At 41.8% G+C, this 22926-nt stretch overlaps 1 protein-coding gene across 1 annotated transcript in view; it reads right to left on the bottom strand.

The window, feature by feature from the left end:
* Window positions 1-320: 320 nt before the first annotated feature.
* Window positions 321-22926, bottom strand: part of DYM (dymeclin) — a gene marked incomplete in the record, with an annotated part of 2754049 nt that continues 2731443 nt past the window's right edge. The window contains 1 exon segment of the mRNA XM_044081708.1: window positions 321-1390. Coding sequence (XP_043937643.1) covers window positions 1241-1390 — 150 coding nt within the window.

Here is a 22926-nt window from a genome sequence, read left to right as displayed (position 1 = left end):
GAACTACTTGTCACGGGCCAAAAAAAAAAGAAAAACATGTAGTCATCTAGATGCATGACTTTAAGTACTCCTGGAATACGCAAGTCTGAGTTACTGAATTCTTTACTTTCTAATGACACGTATTAGGAGGAGCTCAAAAATGAATGAATGGCCAGAAAAAAATATATATATAGCTCATTTGGGCAAGTGTAAGCCCATGCTTTGGTTCAGGAAGTCAGTCAGAAGCCAAATGGAGTATGCTTGCTTGAAGTGTGGAAGCTTGTTTTTTTTAAGATTAGCCACCATAAAGAGTTCCTCCCATTGAACAGACACACACAGAGTTATATACAGTTCTTTATTTACTGACTTCCCAAGTTTTAGCAACATTTTTTGGCTATGTGACAGTAGAATTCCACATTTCTACTAGGTCTTAATGTAAGATAAAATAAAAAAAATAAAATAAAAATGCAAAAGATATAAACAGGACATTATCATTAACTGCTGAACTTTGAAGAACTCCCTAACATTTAGATCTGCTTGGAAAACCTACACCCACATGAACAAACTGTAAAATATGCAGACACTGGTGCTAATTTATGACTAATAAATGCACTAAACAGCATATACTAGTCTGTACCAATTAAAAGAAATTCAATTTTGTGTGACATGTTAAATTAACATTGTTTTGAAAAGTGGACCTTAAAATCTTGTATCCTCCACTACCCACTTTGCATTGTAGCTCCAATACATAATATGGACTTACAAGGCTTCTTTCTGAAGCATGCATTGTTTCAGAATGAGCATAGTATAGCAAACATTAATAAAAATCAATCCACTTTCAAGTACCTAGTGGTAAGTATTTCATCTTCTATCCCATCACAAACACGTATGCGCATACTATCACATGACAGTTGCCTGATGATTACAACCAGATGCTAAAACAGATCAGAACTGCAGGTATTACCAGAACAAAGACATTGTTTTATTCTCCAGTCAGAAGGTGGAATAAGACAGACAAGTGTGAGTCCAGTATATCCCACTATCGCCTTTCAAAGAACCCCCAGAACAACTACTAGTTGGCAGGCTAATACAGATGAGTCTCCTCTTGATTTTAATGAATAACATGGTGAAATAGCATTTTAGCAACCAGTTGACATCTGCAAGTTGTTCGAACAGAAGATGCATACTACTGCCATCCATTTTTTAGTGTAGTCTTTATTTTCCTTTCATTTCACGAGGCTGTCCTTTAAAAGCATTTTACTCATCTTGAGTCCATGGAAAAGAGTTGTATTTCCTGTGGATTCCAGTATAACAGTCCACCCAAGTTATACACCAGTGACCATACATAAGGGATGAAGAATTCCTCAGGCTGCTCTTCTTCTACGTACTTAAACTTCAGCTCTGGGAATTTCTGAAACAGACAAAGATGCATTAATTTATGTTGAGTAACCAATCAATAACTATAACTAAACAGAGCAGCCTAAATTATTTACCTGTGTTAACATGAACAGTCAAAGCAGTTTGTACAGGACATTGGTTTGACAGATCAGTGATCATTCATACTGCTTCCTATATGGGGCATGCTTTCATTTTATAAAGATATCATAGCTTGGATGAATACTGAATTTACTGGAAAAGCTCACACAGACTCTGCCACAGCTTGCTATGAGGGAAAAAAGAAGTTATGTCTTACCATAACATTCCATCTGTATTGTTGATCCTCATTCAGTCATTATGCCTGGGTTATCGGTTCTGACCTCGGAACTGAGCCGGCCATCTTCCAAGCTCGCGACAGCCAAAAACTCTCGAGCTAAACTCTTACCCACAATTCACATCTCCCTGTCACCTCAGATTGAGTTTGCAAGTCAAAGGAAGTAGAGGCTACCTCTGGTCAAAAGACCTAATGGAACAGGATGATAAGATCCACTATAAGCCTCAGGAGGGGGAAGGGGGGAGGGTCGTAATGACTTGAACGAGGATCAACAATAAAGATGAAACGTTATGGTAAGACATAACTTCTTTATCTGATATTGTTAATCCTCGTTCATTCCTTACACCTGGGACAGAGTCCCCAGTTACTTTTATTCCTGGGAGGCTCTCATGGAAGGACATTCCTGCAGTGGCGGTGCTGCGGTAGCGCTGTCGCCTCACAGTAAGACGCTGTCCGGTTTGATTCTCAGCTAGAGCGTCTTCTTGGTGGAGACATGTGTGAATGGGCGTACCTTCATTGAAGGTTGTGCGTCAGGGCTGGTAACTCGGCACATAAAAATCAACTTACCAATCATTAGCGGACCGGAGTTCCGCTGTGGCGACCCCTAACTGGGAAAAGCCGAAAGACACAACATTGAACCAAAGAATGCTCTTCCTCTGGAGGCCAAATCCAATTTGCAATGGCTGATGAAGGTATGAGGTCTAGCCCAAGTTGCAGCTGCACAAATGTCAGGTAAAGAAGCTCTAGCATGGAAGGCAGCAGAAGTTGCGACCGACCTAGTGGAATGAGCCCTAACGGCGGCAGTCAGAGGGATATCGTGAGTTTTGTAAATAAATGTTACACAGTCTTTTAACCATTTAGCCAATGTGACCTTAGAAACAGCACATCCACGTCTAGGACCAGAATAGGCCAGAAATAGCTGATCTGATTTGCGAGAAGCCTTAGTTCTGTCCAGACTGAAATGAAGTTTCCTGTGAAAGTCAAGGATATGTAGACAACACTTTCCTCTGTTAGAATGATTGGGAAAGAAAACTGGCAATTCAATGGATTGGTTAATGGACATTTCAGAGATCACTTTTGGCAGGAAAGAAGGATTAGTTCTCAATGACACTCTATCTTTATGAAAGATTAAGTAAGGCCATTTGATGCATAGAGCTTGAAGTTCAGAGATACGTCTGGCAGAAGTAATGGCGACCAAGAACAAAGTTTTCCAAGAAAGAAACTTGAGGTCGCATGAAAAAGCTGGTTCAAAAGGAGATGTAGTCAAAGCTTGCAGGACTAAAGACAGATCCCATGGCTGGCTAGGTTCTCTAAAAGGGGGTTTCACATGATTTACACCTTTTAGAAAAGTCTTGCATAATTTGTGTGACATAAGAGAAGAGTCATGGACACCATTGTGAAAACTAGATATCACAGCCAAATGAATTCGAATGGTAGAAGCAGATAGGCCAGATTGGAACAAACTGGACAGGTACTCCAATACAACCGGCACTGGTGCTGAAAAAGGGTCTGTCCATTTTTCCTTCAGCCAAATGGTAAACCTTTTTCACTTGCTGAGATAAGTAGTTCTGGTGGAAGACTTATGAGATGCAATAAGAATGTCATGTACTGGGGAAGAAATATTAGTCTGCCTGGCAATCACTGGAAGTGGAGGAGCCAAGCTATGAGCTTCAGGCTGTTCAGGTTGGGTTGAATCAGGTTCTGCGGATGGGAGATCAAATTTGGAGTTGGATTGAGAATCAATGGTTGATCTAGCAGGTGAGGCCATAAGAAGGGGAACCAAATTTGCCAAGGCCAATATGGCACTCTGAGGATTATCTTGCTATCTTGGGATTATCAGGCTGTTCAGGTTGGGGTGAATCAGGTTCTGCAGATGGGAGATCAAATTCGGAGTTGGATTGAGAATCAATGGTTGATCTAGCAGGTGAGGCCATAAGAAGGGGAACCAAATTTGCCAAGGCCAATATGGCACTCTGAGGATTATCTTGCTCTTCAACCGGTGAGCTTTCTTCAGGAACTGGGGAACGAGAGGAAGAGGGGGAAAGGCATAAAGCAGACCCGAGGGCCAATCGTGGACTAGAGTATCCCTGGGAGACTGTCCCTGAGGGGGAATCAGGGCGAAGTAATTGCTGCATTTGTAGTTGGTTGGGGATGCAAAAAGGTCGCAGCAAGGGGGACCCCAGCGATTGAAAATCTCCACCACTATAAGAGGATTCAGAGACCACGCGTGTGGTTGCAGAATGCACCTGCTCAATCTGTCTGCTATCACGTTGGAACTCCCTGGAATGTGCGTTGCTAAAAGAAAGCGATTGGTAACCATCGCTTATTGCCATATCCTCATGACCTCTTGACAAAGTGGGTAGGATTTGGTTCTGCCTTGTTTGTTGAAGTACCAGACTACAGCCATGTTGTCCGATTGTATTGCAATAGTCCCTGATGGAAGGAGGGGATGAAATGCTTGCAACGCTAGAAGCACTGCCCTCAATTCTAGGACATTTATATGCAGATGAGCCTCTAGGTCCGACCACGTGCCTTGGACTGTCTTCCCCTGAAAAAGCCCCCCCACCCCCACCCAATCAGGGAGGCGTCCGTGGTCACTGTGGCTTTGCACTGTTAGGGTGTGAAGGGGCGAGACCATTAAGACGGATTCTGTGACATCCACCAAATCAAGTTTTGTTTGCATCTCTGAGTCACCTGAATCTGGGATAAGAGAGGAACCTGAAAAGGGTACCACTGGGTGAGTAGTAACCATTGTAAAAGCCTCATGTGGAACCTCGCAAGGGGGACAATGGTGTTAGAAGCTGCCATGGAAGCTAACAGCTGGAGAACAGAATGTGCTGTCGCTCTTTCCCTTAAGAGGATGGGTATGAGTTGTTTTATCCTTAGAATTCTGTGCTCTGGAATCGATGCCATGCAGTTCTTTGTATCCAACAGGACCCCAATGAATTCTACTGATTGGGATGGGGATAGGTTGGATTTTTGCCAGTTTATAGTTATACCTAGCCTTTCTGCGGTGTGAAGAGAGTATGCCAAGGCTTTTTCCAATAGATGTCTGGTGGGGGAGGTGATGAGCCAGTCGTCTAGGTATGGAAACACCCGGAATCCTTGCAGTCGCAGGTGAGCAGTGACAACTGCCATGCACTTGGGTGAACACTCTGGGGGCTGTAGATAGTCCAAAGGGCAGTACTCGGAACTGGTAATGACTGTCTCCTGCACGGAAGTGAAGGAATCTTCTCGATGGTCTGTTCACCTTTATGTGGTAGTACGCATCTTGAAGATCTATAGGGCACATCCAATCGCCTGCCTCCAAGAGAGGGAGGATAGACTGTATTGTGACCATCCAGAATTTCTGTACTTCTACGAATTTGTTTAGCACACTGAGATCCAAAATTGGTCTCCAGTCCCTAGTCTTTTTTGGCACTAAAAATAATCTTGAGTAGAATCCGGATCCTATCTGTACTGGTGGGACTATTTGGATAACTCTTTTTCTTAGCAGCTTTGAAATCTCTAATGCTGCTTATACCCTTTTACTGGGTGGAACTTCGGGTAAGCTCCTTAGGGGGGCAGGACAAAGATCGAAGGGAATATGACAACCTGTGGTTATTATTTCTTGTACCCAAGAATCGGTAGTAATGGTTAGCCAGGCAGAAGGGTACAAAGAGAAACGACCCCCAACTGCTTCCACTGGAAAGCAGTTGGGCCGCTCTTCAAGAGTGCTGGTAGGACTGGCCAGAGAAAGAACCTCTGGAACCCTGGTTATGCGGACCTCCTCTGCCCTGAATGGGACGTCTTCCATATGCGTTTCCCCCTCAGCCTCTAGGGGAAAACTTGGCTCGTGTTTCACGGAAAGAACCCTGAGACTTTTTGTGCCACATCTTCCCACTCTTCTGGTTTCTGGAGAAAGCGCATTGAGGGGAAGAATAGCAGACACCCACGGCAGAAAGGGTCTGACCATCCTGTTCACACCTAGCCAGTGTGTCTTTAACCTTGGATCCAAATAACGAAGAGGCTTTAATGGGAGAATTCAGAAAGGAAGTCTTGAAAGGTTACACGAAATCACACAAGTGCATCCAGGCATGCCGTCTCATGACTATGCCTGCACCCGCTGCTCTAGCTGCTGCTTCTGATGCGTGAGAAATCAGGCACATGGAGGAGTTAGAAATCGATTTAAGGGTGGCTAAATGTGAGGCCACTTTGTCCGGGACCTCATCAGACACGGCTCCGGCCAAAGTTTCAGAGAGCTCAGAAATTAAATCTCTTTGAAGCCTGGTAAAATGTGCCATATAATTCAGGGACCTGACTGCAAACGTACGCTTCCCTACTCTGTCCAGCACTTGGGACTCTTTGTTGGGTGGATGGACAGTCTGGCTTTCTTCCGCCAGATCCTCTTTGTTGTGGCTGCCACCACCAAGGCATCTACAGGAAGACCTTTGGACCAGTGAGGCTCAATATCTGGAGAGGACAAGATTTTATCTGGTCTACGGGGCATGGCGTCAATGGCGTCAGGAGCCTTCCATGCATGCTGCACGAAGAGCCGGACAAGGTCATCGGCAGGTGGAGTACCCAAGAGATAGGGGGCTGGGCACGAAAGACCTGCAGGAACACAGACTCTTCAGAGGTCAGGTTACAGGACTGCCAATCACCTCTCTGCTTAAGCCAATCACCTCTCTGCTTAAGTATTTCGAGGATACCTTCAAAGGATACCTCAGAGGGTGACCGAGGGGACTCTTCCCCATCATCAAAGTCTCTCTCTTCCGTGAGGGACTCTTCTGGGGAGTCCACGTGCTTCCTCTTACACAAACTTTAGCTATGAACTTCCTCAGGGGGAGAATATGGGAAAGACAGCACAAAAGGGGCCTCCAGTGGGAGTGTGTCCTGAGGCCCTTGTACCTGGTGTCGCCAGGGGTGTCTTGTGTAAATTGCAGTCCAGAGAAGGACAGGGGCACTGATAGCACAGGATCGCCAACAGATGCAAGAGCCTTCTCCATGAGTTGGAAGGCTGGTCCACCTAAGGATGCCGCACCTCGCTCAAGCAAATCAGCCCGTTGACTCGGAGTCCCTGAATGGCTGTGAAAAACAAGAGTATGTATGTCACAAGTCTCTCCCGCCACAAAGGCAACTGCGATTCTTTAGTGAGATCCATGAAAGGAGCCGAGATGAGGGAAGTCTGTGCTACAGCAGGGGGCTTCAAAGGCAATGAGGGAGGAAAAGTAGGAGTCTTTGGAGAAGGGTGTTCACCTCCAAAGGAAGAGTAGTTCCTGGAGGGTTGGATACCTCTGGCCAAAAGCAATTGATCCACAAGATGCACCACATCATGTTTCGGGAGGATTCTAGTGGATCTCATAGACATAGCTGAAGGGGAGTCAGGTCTATCCAAGGATGCAGGAAACTTGGTGCCCACAAAGGGGTCTTTGGATGGTGCTAAAATAGGCATCTGCACCAAAAACAAAGGAGCCGTTAAGGCTTGTACTACTGGTGTCTGTACCGAGGAGCTCATCAGTGCCGAAAGCAAGGTCTTCACTGACGAGGTCGGTGCTGAAGTGGTAGTTGGCACTATGGTAGGTGCCGAAAGAATCTGTGTGGAAAACGAGGTGGTCGGCCCTGGGGCCTATATAAGCCTAGCCAAAAAGGTTCCCTGGCTTTTGCCACCCAAGAAAATTATTTTCCCCTGTCAAGCAGTGCAGCAGAAGTGATCCCTGAAGTGAATTTTCTATTTCCCATCCAGTTGTCAAGATTTTTCTTAAAGAGGGCTAAATGAGGAGCTTTGATTGACATGAATGGGTAGTTTTGTTCCAGAGTATGTGAAGTCTCTCGGACAGGAAGCTATCCCTCCAACATGTTCTGTTTATTGCGGTGACAAGGATTAGGTCTCTGGAGGGTGTGGTTTGGAGAGATTGGGATTTCTTTAAGTGTAGCATGTCCAACAGCTCTGGGTTTGACACAGCTTTGTATGTTAGGCAGCGATTGCCTCTGAGTAGGTGATATGCAACGGAGTAGAGCTGGAGTTTTTTGAGACGGTCTGTGTATGGCATCTGTATGAGGCCGGTAATTCTCTTAGTGAGGTATTTCTGTGGCCTTTACAATTATTGTAGGTGTCTTGTGAGATGCATGCCGAATGGGACATTGTACTCTATAATGGGTCTGATGAGGGATGAGCAGAGAGGAACAATGACCTCCTTTTTTCTAGAGGAGAACCCTTTTGTGATGAGGTGTGCCACGTAGAAGGATGTCCTGACTACTGTAGCAATGTGGTTATCAAAGGAGAGACTACTGTCCACCTGTGTCCCGAGGTCTCTTATCACACTTTTAGTGTTTAGTGAGCTACTGCCTATGTGGTAGTTCCTGGGTACTGAGTTTTTCCCAAAGGGGATGACAATGCACTTCTTGGCATTGAGCCTGAGGCCATGACTTTGACATCACGCATCTGTCTCAGTGAGACCCTTCTGTAGAATGTCTACATCATTAGGTGATTCTATTATGGCTCCCAGTTTGCAGTCATCTGCAAACTTTGTAGCCAAAGATCTTCTATGTTGGTCTGCACTTTATAGAAGTAGATGCTGAACAGGAGAGGACCCAAGATCGAACCCTGTGGTAGTTTACTCGTCACTGGTCTGAAGTCGGACTTGGAATCGGCTATTTTACTGTGTGGATTCTGTCGGTGAGCCAGTTAGCCACCCATCTTGTGACATAGGGATTTATGCCCAGTTTAGTAAGTTTAGCTATAATTCCAGAGTGGGGGATGGTATCGAAAGCCTTGGCAAGGTCAAGATAGGCTGTGTGCACTACCTTGCCCTCGTCTATGGCTCTAGTGACTGCTTCAAAGAAGTCAATCAGGTTTAGTAGACATGATCTACCTTTTACAAGCCCAAACTGAGTGGGGTCTAGGGTTTGGAGGTTACCTATATCTTTGTTTATGACCAGGCTCTTCAGGCTAATGGAGCGGTAGCCTCCAGGGTCCTTGGTGGCACCCATCATTGTGCGTCATTCAGTAGGCACAAAGCCTGAGGTGAGGCTATAATTAAAGATGGTACTTATGTGGGGTGCCAGTTTCTTCTATAGTTCGTGCAGTACGCAGCCTGGGATGTTGTCTGGTCCCATGGATGCTATATTCTTGGCTTTGAAGAGTGCGGTCTTTACTTGTTCATCCATGATTACAGGGGCTTTGATTTCTTCCAGTATTAAGATGGGCCCTTTGAAGGGTGAGAGGGGGGTAAAGTTAGCACTGAACCTACTTGCCAGGATGTTGACAATATCGGTTGGTTCTGTATATTTAGTGCCATTGTGGTGTAGCTCAGAGCGGATCTGAGTGTTGCCACTGAGATTCTTGATGAAAAGATGAAAAAAAAATGGTTTATCCTAAACACTGCAGTGTGCACTAGAGGAGTTAGATGTGAAAGTAGGTAAGTTAAGTTTTATCTGTCTAAAACTTAAGTTTTAGTGGAGAGTCACTATTTTTAAAACAGCAAGATAGATTGAAAGGGGGCAGTCACTTTTGTATTCTGGTACTAAAGAATACCGTAGAATGGCTAATAAATTTAAATAGTCGAAGGGGAGTGATTTCACAAAATGATAATTTTGTGCTTACTCACACCAGCCAGTAAAAGGAGAGAAGAAATGAGATACATGGTCAAATTAACATAAGGGGCACTTGAGCTTCTCCATGTTCAAATCACCACAGGTACAATCCCATACCACTTCCTTTCAAGCTATAGGTCCTCCTCTATGACCCTGGAAACCTATAACATGTACTTAAATTCACTGGAGACATTCACCATCCAAACCTAATACCATATTCATGGGTGATTTTAATTACCCATTATTAACTGGGAATCATATATGATCCCCAAATATACAGGAACAGAGATTCCTGCGTTTTGTAAAAACAAACTCCCTGGACCAGACTGTCAATACACCAACCAGTGGTGCAAACACACTGGAGCTGGTCCTGACTAATGTGGAAGAGTGCTGCACACCCCCTAATGTAATGTCTTTTCTGATAAGGTCAGATCAGAAAATCATCTTCTTTGAAGTAAAATTAAAACTTGGAACTTGGCAAACTTTCAAGCCACTATAAACCCTGAGAACACTGTTGCCTACGTGGAACTGTTCACTGAAACAAGCATGTTAATAGCTGCATAGAGGCAGCTGTACCCACCAGAAAGAAGTACAGAAGTAACTCAAAAAACAAGCCACCCTGGTGGATCACATTGTCAATAGGCTGTATAGCAGAAGGAAGAAAAGCATGGCAAAAATTAGGAGATGCAGCACCCAGCAGGATAAAAGCAATATCATTAAACTAAACAAACAGCTCAAAGGACTAATAGAGTCTACCAAAGCCAAAATTGAGATAAATTTGGCCTCCCAAGCCAAGGACAACCACAAGACATTCTTTAGCTATGTCCGCAACCTCAAAGGCAATACACAGTTGTGTACAGAGTTCCCTGGCAATGGAATGACCTTTACTGAGCAAGAAGCTACAGCAAACCTACTGGCTGACAAATTCAGCTTCAATTTTACCCCTCTCCCCACTTCAACCTTCCCTCAAGAAATACCATAAAATATAACTTCCCTGCCATCCCTAGGGAACAGGTCCTCAATGCTCTCTCTAAGGCCAATAACACTCAGCAATGGGCCCAGATAATATCCTACGATGCCTTCTAAATAGCATGAATCACTACCTATCAGGTTCTTTGAAATTGGTATTTAACTGTAGCCTCCAAATAGGCTTCATGTCTCATGAATGGAGATAAGCAACAGTCATCACTCTGCATAAAGGTGGGCCATCTACAGACCAAAAGTCTCACTAGTCTCATATGCAAAGCCATAGAAATAATCAAGGTAATGAAAAATATTGACACAGGAAACCTCCAGACACTGGGCTCAACCTGGTGGACTTCTTTGAGAAGGTCACCAAAGCAATGGTTGAGGGCAAAATGGTTCACACTGCCTACCTGACCTGGCCAAGGCATTTGACACAATACCCAACTTGGAGTTTGTTAAACTCAAGAGGTTAGGTATAAACCCTTACGTCAACTGGTGAATAGCCAGCTGACTCACAGACAGAACCCAGGAAGTTAGAATTGGGGAATTCACCTCTACAAAGAGGTCAGTCACAACTGTAGTCCCTGAGGGAATGGCCCTGAGACTGTTCCTTTTGGCATTTACTTCTCTGAAGTCAAGGACAATGTCAATGGCCACTGGCTTACTAAACTGCAGATGACTGCAAATTAGTTGCAGTCACAGAATCCACCACATATACAAGTGTTCTCCAGGAAGGGCTGACACAGATGAATAACTCATGTCAGAGCCATGGACTAAAATCATATGCCAAGAAATGCATAATAGTATCCTTCAGGAGGTCATCCACCTGGGGTAACAATCATATTGACAACACACCCCTAAGAGTTGACCCAGTAGTCAGGGACTTGGGAACACACAGACAGTAATCTAGCACTTGACCCATCAAGTGTCTAAAGCAGTAAGGAAATCATTCTGTGTTGTGCAAATTATAAACAAAGTTATGGCATCTAGTTCTAAGGAAGCCAATGTTCCACTCCATTCAGCATTCATCAGACCCATCATTGAGTACTTGGAACCCATAAGATTGCCTCAGAAACACCAGCCAGACTACAAGGACATTTTAATTATAAATAGCATGTGAGACTCCAGGCTGAATGATCTTGAAATTTTATAAACATAAAAACAAGCATTCAGCAATGACTATGCCATATGTCATCTCAATACATACCTTTACAAATCATAAAATTCAGAGTAATGACTAACAATGGACTTTGTTACTGTGTTCTGCATTTAGTTTTTGGTAAAATGGCAGATACGTGTTCACAAGGGTTTGTTTATAAATGCAGCATGAGAGATTAACTTTGGTAAAGTAAAATGTGCAATGGCCTCAGCAGATACACTAAGGAAGGCAAAGAAGGGAAAGTGTCTAAATCTACAGGCAAACCACTGAGAATATGTGACATTTATGGTTATGTAGAAATACACTGGTCTGTGAGTACAATTAACTGCTAGAGGAAGGGATGGCTGTAGGTGACATGCTGCCTTCACCAAAGGACTCCATGGTATCCCCCTGATATACACCAGTCCCCCCATGCGCCCTTGGTTACTCTCATCTTGGCCTTCCTACACCATCCACAATACCATTTATTTTCTACTGTTTTCTTCTCATGTTCTCTTATTCTTCAACTTTTCCTTATATCTTTTCAGCACACCTAAAGTAACCAAACATGCACTGTAGTAACTGTGGAGAAACTCAATTAATCTGGGGGTCTGGAACTATTAGGCTGTGCATCTGATGGCCTATCCAGTAACAATGGGGTTCCAGCTGCTTTATGATGCACATTTACAAACTTTTGATCCAATGAAATCCTGACCAGAAATCATGACTAATGAAAAAAAAAACTATTGTTTTTCCAAGGAGAAGATAAGCTGTGCACAAGGCTTAATGTTCAAGGCTAACAAACAGTAGTTCCCAATAAACTGTGAAGACGAGTGCTTGTAAAGATATATAAAACATATCTGGGAATACCGCCTGCCTACCTACTCCTATCTAGGCACCTTCTATGTAACCACTCTGGTGTTGAACTGAAACGAATGTGAAAAAAGAAAAATGCACAGTCATATCTTAAGTTTTTGTTGCCATACATAAACACAACATGCCTGTATAACTGTTCTTAATTTTGTTACTGCTGCTCAGACAAGTTATGCATGCAAATGCCAATACTGAGTCTGCTCAGGTAAAAATCAGTGATCAATATCAAACAAACACACACACCACTAAGACGACAATTTTTTCACAAGATGCAATGCTGTTTTCTCACACATAATGATACTGCCCCTGACAAGTCAGGTCCATTACAAGATATACATACACACACACTCAATTACATGAAAAATGAAGGAATATCAATTCACCCACAACATGTTTTTAGGGGTTAGAAGACATCTGAACACCTGCATAACAATTGCACAGAGACAGTGAGGGCATGCAGACTCGACTACAGCCAAGAACTCAACTAGAGAACAAAGTACTGTGAGATGACATTAGTACTTACTGTTCCACAAAGCCAGTGATCAGATACTTTCACGTATATCCTTTTCATACTAACAAAGATAACCATTTATCATGTATAATTCTGTTTTGTTGAACAGTGGTGGAAAGTGAAATAAATTATGGCCAACATTTTACTCAAATACACTGAAAGCCCTGACATACACATGCAACTACAATGTATAACAATGATCATGTTACACTGACTTCAAAGAAATACCATACACTGTGTGATACTGCTCAAACCATGCTGGCTCAAGGACTGTGGTCAAAATTCACTTTTATCTACACAAAGCTTATATATGCATCAATTACATCCAATTTACTGACTGTGTACACCTCATATGTCTGGTTGTGATTTTAAGAAATGGACACAGTACAGTATTCCAACTTGCTTCACACAAATAACACTATTCCCCAGATTAATGGTTGTTTAACTTGACTACAACAGAAGAGTCAGTCATTTTTCATCAACAGAAAAGCCCTATTATCCAGCAATCGTAGCCACTTTCATGATTATATACACCCCAAATGTCTGACTGTATTAAAAATAAGAATAATAGCATCACTAAAGCATTCCAAGATTGTTTTACAAACAGTATCTATATATTCTGGTCTTTGTAAAAGTGCACACTAGTCCTGTAAAGCCAAACTGTTTAAGCTGAGCTGACAAAAGGGTCACTTTCATCCATATGCATCCAGTATTTAGCAATTATAATCACTATGTTTTGACTGAGTACATCAGAATCGTATTGTTATAGAAAATAATGCCAACAGTAATTTATTTAAATTTCGTTTTCTACAACAGTGTTCACAGTAAATATTCCAATTTGCTTTGTATAAATCACATTAGTCCTGCAAAGCCAGAATACTGAGCAAAAAATAAAATCACATCCACAGACAACCCAATTAACCAGTAATTATAGCCACTTTGTTGAATGTGATTCTCAGCTGTCTGACTGCAATGAAATAAGAAAAATGACCACAGTAATGTGTTCCAACACAATTTCACACAAGCTCAGAGTTGTAAGCAAATCAGAGAAAATGTACTCCAACTGTTTGTCTGCAAAGTCATCCACTGCCAAAATCTGGTTGCCTCCTAGGATTTAAAAAAGAAAAAAAGAACTTACGGTGTTCTACTGCCAACTATAGACTCTTACTGCTGTTTCCATCCCAGTTATTACATCTACTTTACAATTTATGGGTTTTCTGCTTTATGACACTCCCCCTCCCAATGATCTAGATAAACAGCTTCTGAGGTTCTCTTGATTCACTGTCCAGATTGTCCCACACATTGACTGGTTGTCTAGGTGATGGGTGGGATGGAGCATAAACCCAGCAAACTGACAGACAAGGTATGGAGTACCTTCTCCATAGTGTGGCACAGCCATTGTTGCTTTGAACAGGGGCACTGCAAGCCATTTATTTGCTTATTTGTTTTGTAAAGTTAAGAAATGTTGTAATGCTCTGTACTTAAAAATACATAAATAAGAATCAGAAATGTGCCTCTGTCAGAATGGTGTACTAGACTGTTGCATAATATGTCGATTGCTGTAGCCAGTAATTAGTGCAGGAACAAATAAGGTTGACTCTACCACTGTTAGGACCACTCACAACACAAAACTTTGTGAGACTGCTAAAAACTTTTCATAAGGTCTAGGAACCTGAATTTTGTCTGTGACTTAAACAGAACATGATGGAGAGACAGATATGTGCCCTAGAGACTGCCCCGCCTATGGAACAGTTTTCTCATCCATGTGAAGCAGAGTTTGCCTATTACCCAGTTTAAGAGCAACCTAGACTAGTGAATGGGGACTATGTAATTTACACTAGGCCTAACACCTATGTCCCTTATGGACAGAGGTAGCATATAAATGCTTGGCCTTCATTGTCCTATTTAGATACAGATCATTATTCTTTTGGGAAAACTTGGCTAGGTTTAGACAGGCTCCCCAAATCATAAGCCTAGTAACAATCTATGACTCTATAATGCATTGCCCTCACAGAATACTGCAGTTCTGGACCTGGAGTAAGAAAAAGGTAAAAGAACAGACAGAAAGAGGAAGACAGGTAGAATGAGTCCCCATAAATTACATATCTGATTTTGCAAAGCCCCAGTTGCAAAAATAGACAGGACACAGTCCATGGCTCTACCCTCCTAGATGGCTCTCATAAAGTTGTAGTCCTTTAGCAGTAGCCTCTAGTAACCTGGAGGCCATGACCATTTTTGAACGTTCTACAAGAATGGTCAGGAAAGACCACATAGCAGCTGTGCAGACGCCAAACAACTGATATTACAGAAGATGATCATGAATATACACACAACCCTAGCAGAAGGACAGTTTATAGCAGTATGTCATAATAGAAGACAATGAAATTTGAGAATAAATGTTTAAAAACTGTTTTTATTCATGTCACTTGGTAAAGGGAACAGACACTATATTTTTTTACTAATGGCTTTATTCTGGCGACACAATACCTGAGCAGCCCCTGTAATTGCATCCATAAAATGAAGAAATAACCTCCCTTGTTACAGTATTGTGAGAGAAAAAATAACTAGTAAATAATTTAAATTAGTCTATGTAGTCACCTAAGGAGCAGGAAAGGACTGGTATACACGAAACTCTTTCTTTATGAAAAAAAAAAAAAGGTAGGTCACAGATAAGGTCTTTGGGTCAGTAATTTGTCTACCTCGGGTAATTGCCAGTAGATACACCATCTGAACTTTAGAAGAAAACAGAAGGTTGTCCTCAAAAACCTGTGAAAAGATGTGAAGGACCAGAAGTAGGGAAGAAAATGGAACCATGCCTCTGGTGGAACTCCAGAATGAAAACCTTTTCCATTTGACCCTACAGTTCTGACTGGAATGCCACTGGCAAAGGACAATGACTGGAACAACTAATGGAAATGCAGTAGCCAATACCATTAGTTTGACAGAGTGGATGCCCTGACGGGTCATCTGAAGGTGCACATCAGCAAGTGTCTGTGATGTAGAAGTCAAGGCAGATGAGTTAGAAGAAACTGCTAAACCAACTGTTGCACAATAAGGAGTAGCCACAAGCAGAGCTGCCGTTCATTCAATGGGTTTGAGAATGAATTTAGTTTTCAGCACAGAAAAGCCATACTACAGACTTTTGGGTCAAATCTGTTGCAGTGCATTTTTGCTCTTGCTGTTTGGGAAATGAATTGGTGTAAAACATGTGCAACATTTGGTGTCTATGGGTGGCACAACAGATGGCATTGTTGTTTCAGAGGAAGAGGTTCTCTACTTTGATTCTTGGCTGGAGTGCCTTCTGTGTGGAGTCTGTATGTCCTCCCTGCATTTCAGTGGGTTTACTCTGGGTGCTGTGGTTTCCTCCCACATTACAAAGACATGCAGTAGGTGGACTGGATGCTCTAAACTGCTCATAGATGCTGATTGTGTGTGGTATGGAAGAAAAGCCGTGGCAGAGCTAGCCACCCAGCAGTGTGAACCTTGGCTCTAGATGACTGTCAGTGTTTTAGTGACACCCTGACATCATGTGCAAAACTGGTAAAAAGTATTGATGGATGGATGGATTTGGTGTCTGTGGGCAAGGCAAAATGATCAAAAGTGAGGCAACTCCACTTCCTGAATGTCATTTTCACCAGAAAGACAGCCTCACAGAGCGCTTGTGAAGCAACAACAGGCGCTTTCTTAGTCTGTCTACTGTTTAGCCAGAGTAGAAATCAAAACTACAGGTGTAATTCTGTTGATCTGGAAAGTCCATTCCAAGACTCTCATGGCCTCTATGCAGAGAAACCAGATCAGAGTTGCCTACTTCTGTCATTCTGTCTGACTGGAGATGCAACCTTATGGAATCTGCTACTTCAAAGTATAAATAGGAAACAGTACTGCTCTCTCTTCCACTACACTGACATGAAGTTTTGATTCCAAAATAATGAAAGTGCTTGTGCTGTCAGATTGACACTGCCCTCTCTGTCATAGGAAGGAGGCATCAGTTGTGAAAATAGTTCTATGAGAGAGAAGTATGAAGGCTCTGTTGGTCAAGAGACTAATTGTGGTTATTTCACCAATGCAGACATCTCTCAGACTGAAATCCTGATTGGTGTTTTTAATATATCCGATTCCCTGGGTCCACTAAACCTCAAGGATTAAATGCGGTCCTCTCATATGCATTTCACAAGTGATACCATCAAAATCAAGACTGCCATGAGTTCTAGAGCTATTGCATGAAGGGTTACCAAACTGGACTGTCTAAAAGCAAACAGTGGACTGTGGAAAAATGTCTGAAATTGTATGTAATCATCAACATATGCCTGACATGTTTTGGTATTTGGGGAACAACCTATATAAATCAAGAACTGGGTCGAAGTTAAGTGAGACTTAAGCTCAGAGTGAACATTAAGTAATGAAAGGTATGCAACTGAGACTCTCTACGGCAATTAAGAGCATCCCTACTGTTGCAAACTGCAGCCAGTCCAAACTGGAAAACAATTCTGTCACATGCAGATGAGAGTGGGTAGATACTACTGACATGAGCTTTCTGAATGCTGCTGTGACAGTGTTCAGACCGGAAGATAATATTCTGAAATGGTAATGACTGGATCTTATTCAAAAGCGTATGAATTTTAACCTCCAGATCTTCATTTGTAGGTAAACACCTTGAAGATTTACAATGTGAATCCAGTCTCCAGTGGACAGTGAAGGTGAAGAGAAGTAGAATTTAGGAACAGTGCTAGACAAGTGATCAAGGAGACGATAGCATGCCTAATCATATGCACCTTTAAGGAGACATTTTATAGATTTTTGTCACCTTTTTCAAGCACTTGATATTTCTTATTTCCCAAACTGAGCAGGGCTTTATATAACACTCATGCAAAGTTGTGTGTACCTTTCAATCAACTAAGCTAGCATTAAAAGTAGCCAAAAGATAATATGCCTGCAAGAGTTAACCCAGTAGTTCAAGAATTAGGAACACACATGAGCAGTGACCTCCTAACATTTAACCATGTGTCAACTGTGGTAAGGAAATCCTCTTATACTGTACAGCTTATAAGCAGAGGAATAGCTTCCAGACAAAAAAGATGCCAATGTCCCCCTCTATGCAGCTCTCATCAGGCCAATCATTAAGTATAATGCCCCCCTTCAGCATGCATCTGACAAAGAACATGCAGTACCTTGAACACTCTTAGAGGTTTCTCACAAAGAGACTATGATGTTCTAGGCATTTTCTACAAGGACCAGCTCAAAGCCCTGTTGTTATACTCAGTCTCTTACAGACTGCTGAGAGGGGACCTGCACCCAGCATATAAGGCATTCACTGATCCAATACTCATGGACCTGCTGCACATCTGCTAACTGAATGGTACCAGAAATACTTGATTCAATGACCTGAATCTTTGCTTTAACACAAACAGAATGGTATGGTGGACACGTACATTTTCTCAGAGGATACCACTTTTCTGGAACAGACTTCCCCTGTACATAATACAAAGCTAATCTCTGTCCCCATTTAAGCACAATTTGGATTCCTGGATGGGCAATACGAAATTTACCCCAGGGCTGCCCCTGTACCACTAATGAACAGTGGCAGCAGTAAATCTATCCCCTGTAGTGTTCCCTATAACTTCTCTATGATGTGGCCCCAGAAGCAATCACTATCTTATCCGCAGTACACAAATATAGATATGGGAAAAGGACAGGGTAATTGTCAATACCAAATGGGGTAAATGACTAGGCATAAAATGGCCTGCAAGGGCAATAACCTACCATCCACCTACGAATCTCAGTAGTACTTTGACATGTAGTGGTACCTTATTTCATAGACTGATAAAATCACTTTAGCTAGCAGATGTAGGAGACTGTCTCTCTCTGATATCCTCCCTGTGGGAAGAGTAAAGACACCTTGTTGAAGTTTCCAGTAGTTTATTCTGTTAAGTAAGTATCACATCCATCTACCTACTTAACTGAAACTGCTAAGTGTCTATATTGTTGCTTCACATTTTGGATCTATTCCTCATAAAATTTGTTGTTTTCTGGCAAATCATTGAGGACTGAAGTCATTAAATTATGACATTTGTGATTTGGACTTGTTATCCTTCAGAAAATACTTGTTAATGCAAAACCTAGCAACTTTCTAAAAAATAAATTAGGTACTGGTACCTATTATCAGCCAACAGTTTTCTACCATTAAACAATAACAACTCGGGGACTTCAGCAAGAGTAAAAAAAAAAAATGTTGAATTATAAGCAGAATAAAATCCACCCATGTCCTGTTTGGGTGTCTGCAGTGAGGCAAAATAAAGAAAGCTTGCTTCAAATGATCTTGGTCATACATCAAGCATGTCAACTTGTCCCTGGAATGAACTGCAGAGTGCTACCAAAGATGTAATGCATTGAGTACGTCTTGTTCTAGAAATTGCTTCCTTTGTCGTCATTGTGAATATGAACAGTATCCTTCTGAGAAACTGTATACTTGGAGAATAACATAAAATCAATTATTCTTTACACAAAATGTAAATGCCCATCAGGGCAAGTCAAAGGACAAGCCCTTCTAAGGGCTGACTTTAACATTAAGCACACAAAACAAAATTTGGGAAGGAACAAAAGCGCATTGTAAAACAAACACTTGCAAACAGAAGCAAAAGAAAGTTGTCTGCCGTGTCTGAACTAAGGCCTTGTGACGAGTTAGTAACTCCACTCCCTTTCCTGCCAGACTAAAGCTGCAGTTCAGCATGAGTGTAGTTTATACAACAGTAGATCAAAATCAGACTCAGCACACAAGTACTTCCAGTGCAGCCCACCCCCACTAATGCCACAGAATTAACAGCACTGCATTAGAAATCTAAAGCTTGTATTTCTTTAATCAAGCATGGCTCCTCCTCAACATCATTAGCTATTTTTAAACATTAAAAACAAATATCTACTATTCTGGAACATTATTCGCTGGATGAACCATTAGTCTACTATCTATGTCTAATGTGTAATTATGGAATAACAGTTCTTATTAAAGTTCTGATATGATTCAATCAAGGCCATGCCATATCTTTTAATAGGCTCTGGCTTACATTTATGTAGTTTGGATAAGTGAAGAAATAAATCCAGCAGCTTGTTTTAAGGGATAACTTGTATGACTCAAACTTTCTTTTTCAGAAATCTAATTAATTCCTGATATGAATGATACGATTTTTCTCCATAGGAGTGTGCAATCTACTGCTCTTTAAACATCCTAATGCTTTAAACTATGTTTACATCAGAAATTAGAAACATTTCCCTTCATTTCGGCTGGAACATTTTTAAACCATTATCTGCTACTTTATTGTTAAACATCTTAAGGTCAAACAAGGGTGGTGTGTGGCTAATGAACCAGCTTAACTGCACTGCTCTGATTTAATGACTAAAGGTACATAAAATGAAAACCTGATAACAGTCTCACCTGAAGTCATGTCATAAGGTACAAAGCATTGGACATGGTACAGATATTACCACATATCGTGGTGGTGGGTGTGAGGCAGGACCCCACAGGGTCAGTGTCTTAAAATAGCTGTGTGTGCATTAGTATCTTTTTTTAACCATGCACACACCAATTGCACAGAAAGTTAAACCTGTGTTTTTTTTCCAGGTAGAATTTTATGTTTAGTAGTTTGCATATACACTAATTACATGTTTTGCAGTTTACTTACGGTACAATAGTTCCTCCACCCATTTTTACTAATGATTGTTATACAAGGGTTTAACTTTTTAACTATGTAAAATTTTACAATGGAAGTTAGAGAGCAGTCAGTTTAGAGGCCCTTTTGTCAAACTGCTAGGTACTGTTGGGAAAAACAAAACATTTACAAAATGATTTTACAGCTGTCTTTTGCAAACTGCAGTCTGGTTCTGAGGTGTACAATTCAAACTGCAGTCTGGTTCTGAGGTGTACAATTCAGTGTCACAGTTCATGTGATGGCACTCCACAGACTGCTCAAATTTAACATTCCGAGCTAAATTTTGACATGGCTGTGTCACAGGAATTTGTTGAAAACAATGTTTACAAAAGTGACTTTTTCTTGCTTTAACGTATTCTAGTGGAGTTGGTGTGCTTGCAGTTTTTTATGGTAAAAGCTTTTACTTCTGAAATTTTTGCTTTTCTGTTTTCATGATAATATTTTCTGCTTTTTTAAAGGTATGTGGACTGACTAAACAGTTCTGTTGCAAGCCAGAGTTAGTGGTGACACAAAAGCTGGAAACCCATGAGATTCTGTATGCTGTTGAGGATAAGTGATCACTAACTGTAAAGCTTAGGCTGCCTGCACTAGCTTTGCTCCTCGCATGGAGCATGTCTGATGCACAGGTACCTGACAATCTGATTGGTCAGTTTTTCTTGCTTACTTTGTGTCAGCTATTTCCCATGTAACAAAAATAAGGTGAGAGAATAAGTTCCATTTGATTTAAAAGTATTAAAAAGTTGAGAAATAAAGGACAATCTACTACTGTACTTCACAGTAATGTATACAAAGCTCTGACATACAAGCCTACTCACCATAATGGTAAATGTTGAACTGAAGGATCATTTCTGCAGAAGATGCATAAAAATAAAGGGAAATAGCTGAAGGCAGATGTTAGTCCCCAGCTTGAATTTTTTTTTTCAGCAAATGGATGCTCCCAGTTACATGTAGCTGCAAATTCACTCCATGGCACTTAAGGGAAGCTTAGCTGCAAAACATGAATGCCCTTTACTATGTGCTACAATATGCTCTCTTTCTGGTGCCCAGAAAATGTCATACAGAACTAGTATACCAACAAATTCTCTTTTGGCAATGCCAAGAGAGCCCTCATGCCTTAAGCCACTCTAAAGGAAAAAAAAAACATATCAAAGTAAATTTGCTGATTAAAAGTTACCAAAACCATGAAATAAGTTTCTTATTAACATATTTAACAAGGGAGGTTGGGGAATACACCAATATTCTATAGGTGATATTGTATAATATAATGAATTCACATGTAAGAGCAAAGATGGTTATAAATGACACAGATCAAATTCACAGAGACCATGAAATCCACATCATGTGCAGAACAGTACAGTTGTGTACACTTACCATAAATGTAGATGTTCGAGTGTATTCACTGTTGCAGTCATTACATTTGGGTAATCTGCTGGAAGGTTGCCCTCAGTTGGCCTGAATAACAAAGTCTTGGGTCCTGCGTCGGTTGCTGTCTCCTCTTCCATGACGTCAGGGGTATAAAACATGCAGCTGATGCCATTTTATTCAGTTTTTCTTGCCCCAGATGTCAGGTGCCCCCCAAATGGGGAGCAAAAATATATATATAAATATAACTAAACAGCAATAACTAATAAATATAACTAAACAGCAAACCCAGCCATTGGGGATGCACAAGCCAGTTTTCATTTCTTTGTGCCGATCCCAAGCCCGGATAAATGGGGAGGGTTGTGTAAGCAAGGGCATCTGGCGTAAAACCTCTGCCAAATTACTGATGCGGAGAACATTTCATATTTACATAACGGATCGGTCGAGGCCCGGGTTAACAACGACCAATACCAATACTGTTAGCCAACAGGGTGCTGGCGGAAATTGGGCTACTGTTGGCCGAAGAAGAAGAGGAGGGGGAAGGCATGCCCAAAGGCAGGAAGAGAGGAGGAAGGTTAGGAGTGTAGTACTGAGGGTAGGAACTTTGAATGTTGGCAGTATGACTGGTATAGGGAGAGAGCTAGCTGATATGATGGAGAGAAGGAAGGTTGATATATTGTGCGTGCAAGAGACCAGATGGAAGGGAAGTAAGGCCAAGTGTATAGGAGGCGGGTTCAAATTGTTCTATCATGTTGTGGATGGCAGAAGAAATGGGGTAGGGGTTATCCTAACGGAACAGTATGCCAAGAGTGTTTTGGAGGTGAAGAGAGTGTCTGATAGAGTGATGTTTATGAAGCTTGAAATTGATGGTGTAATGATGAATGTTGTTAGTGCATATGCTCCACAAGTTGGGTGTGCGATGGATGAGAGAGAAAAATTTTGGAGTGAGCTGGATGAAGTGGTGTTGAGTGTACCCAAGGGTGAGAGACTAGTGATTGGAGCAGACTTCAATGGGCATGTTGGTGAAGTGAACAGAGTGGATGAGGGCATGATGGGTAGGTATGGTGTTAAGGAGAGGAATGCAGAAGGTCAGATGATTGTGGATTTTGGG

Source organism: Protopterus annectens, chromosome 1.part1 (genome assembly GCF_019279795.1).
Source record: "Protopterus annectens isolate FY-2018-M chromosome 1.part1, PAN1.0, whole genome shotgun sequence".
NCBI lineage: Eukaryota > Metazoa > Chordata > Ceratodontiformes > Protopteridae > Protopterus > Protopterus annectens.
This window is presented reverse-complemented; position numbering and strand designations above follow the sequence as displayed.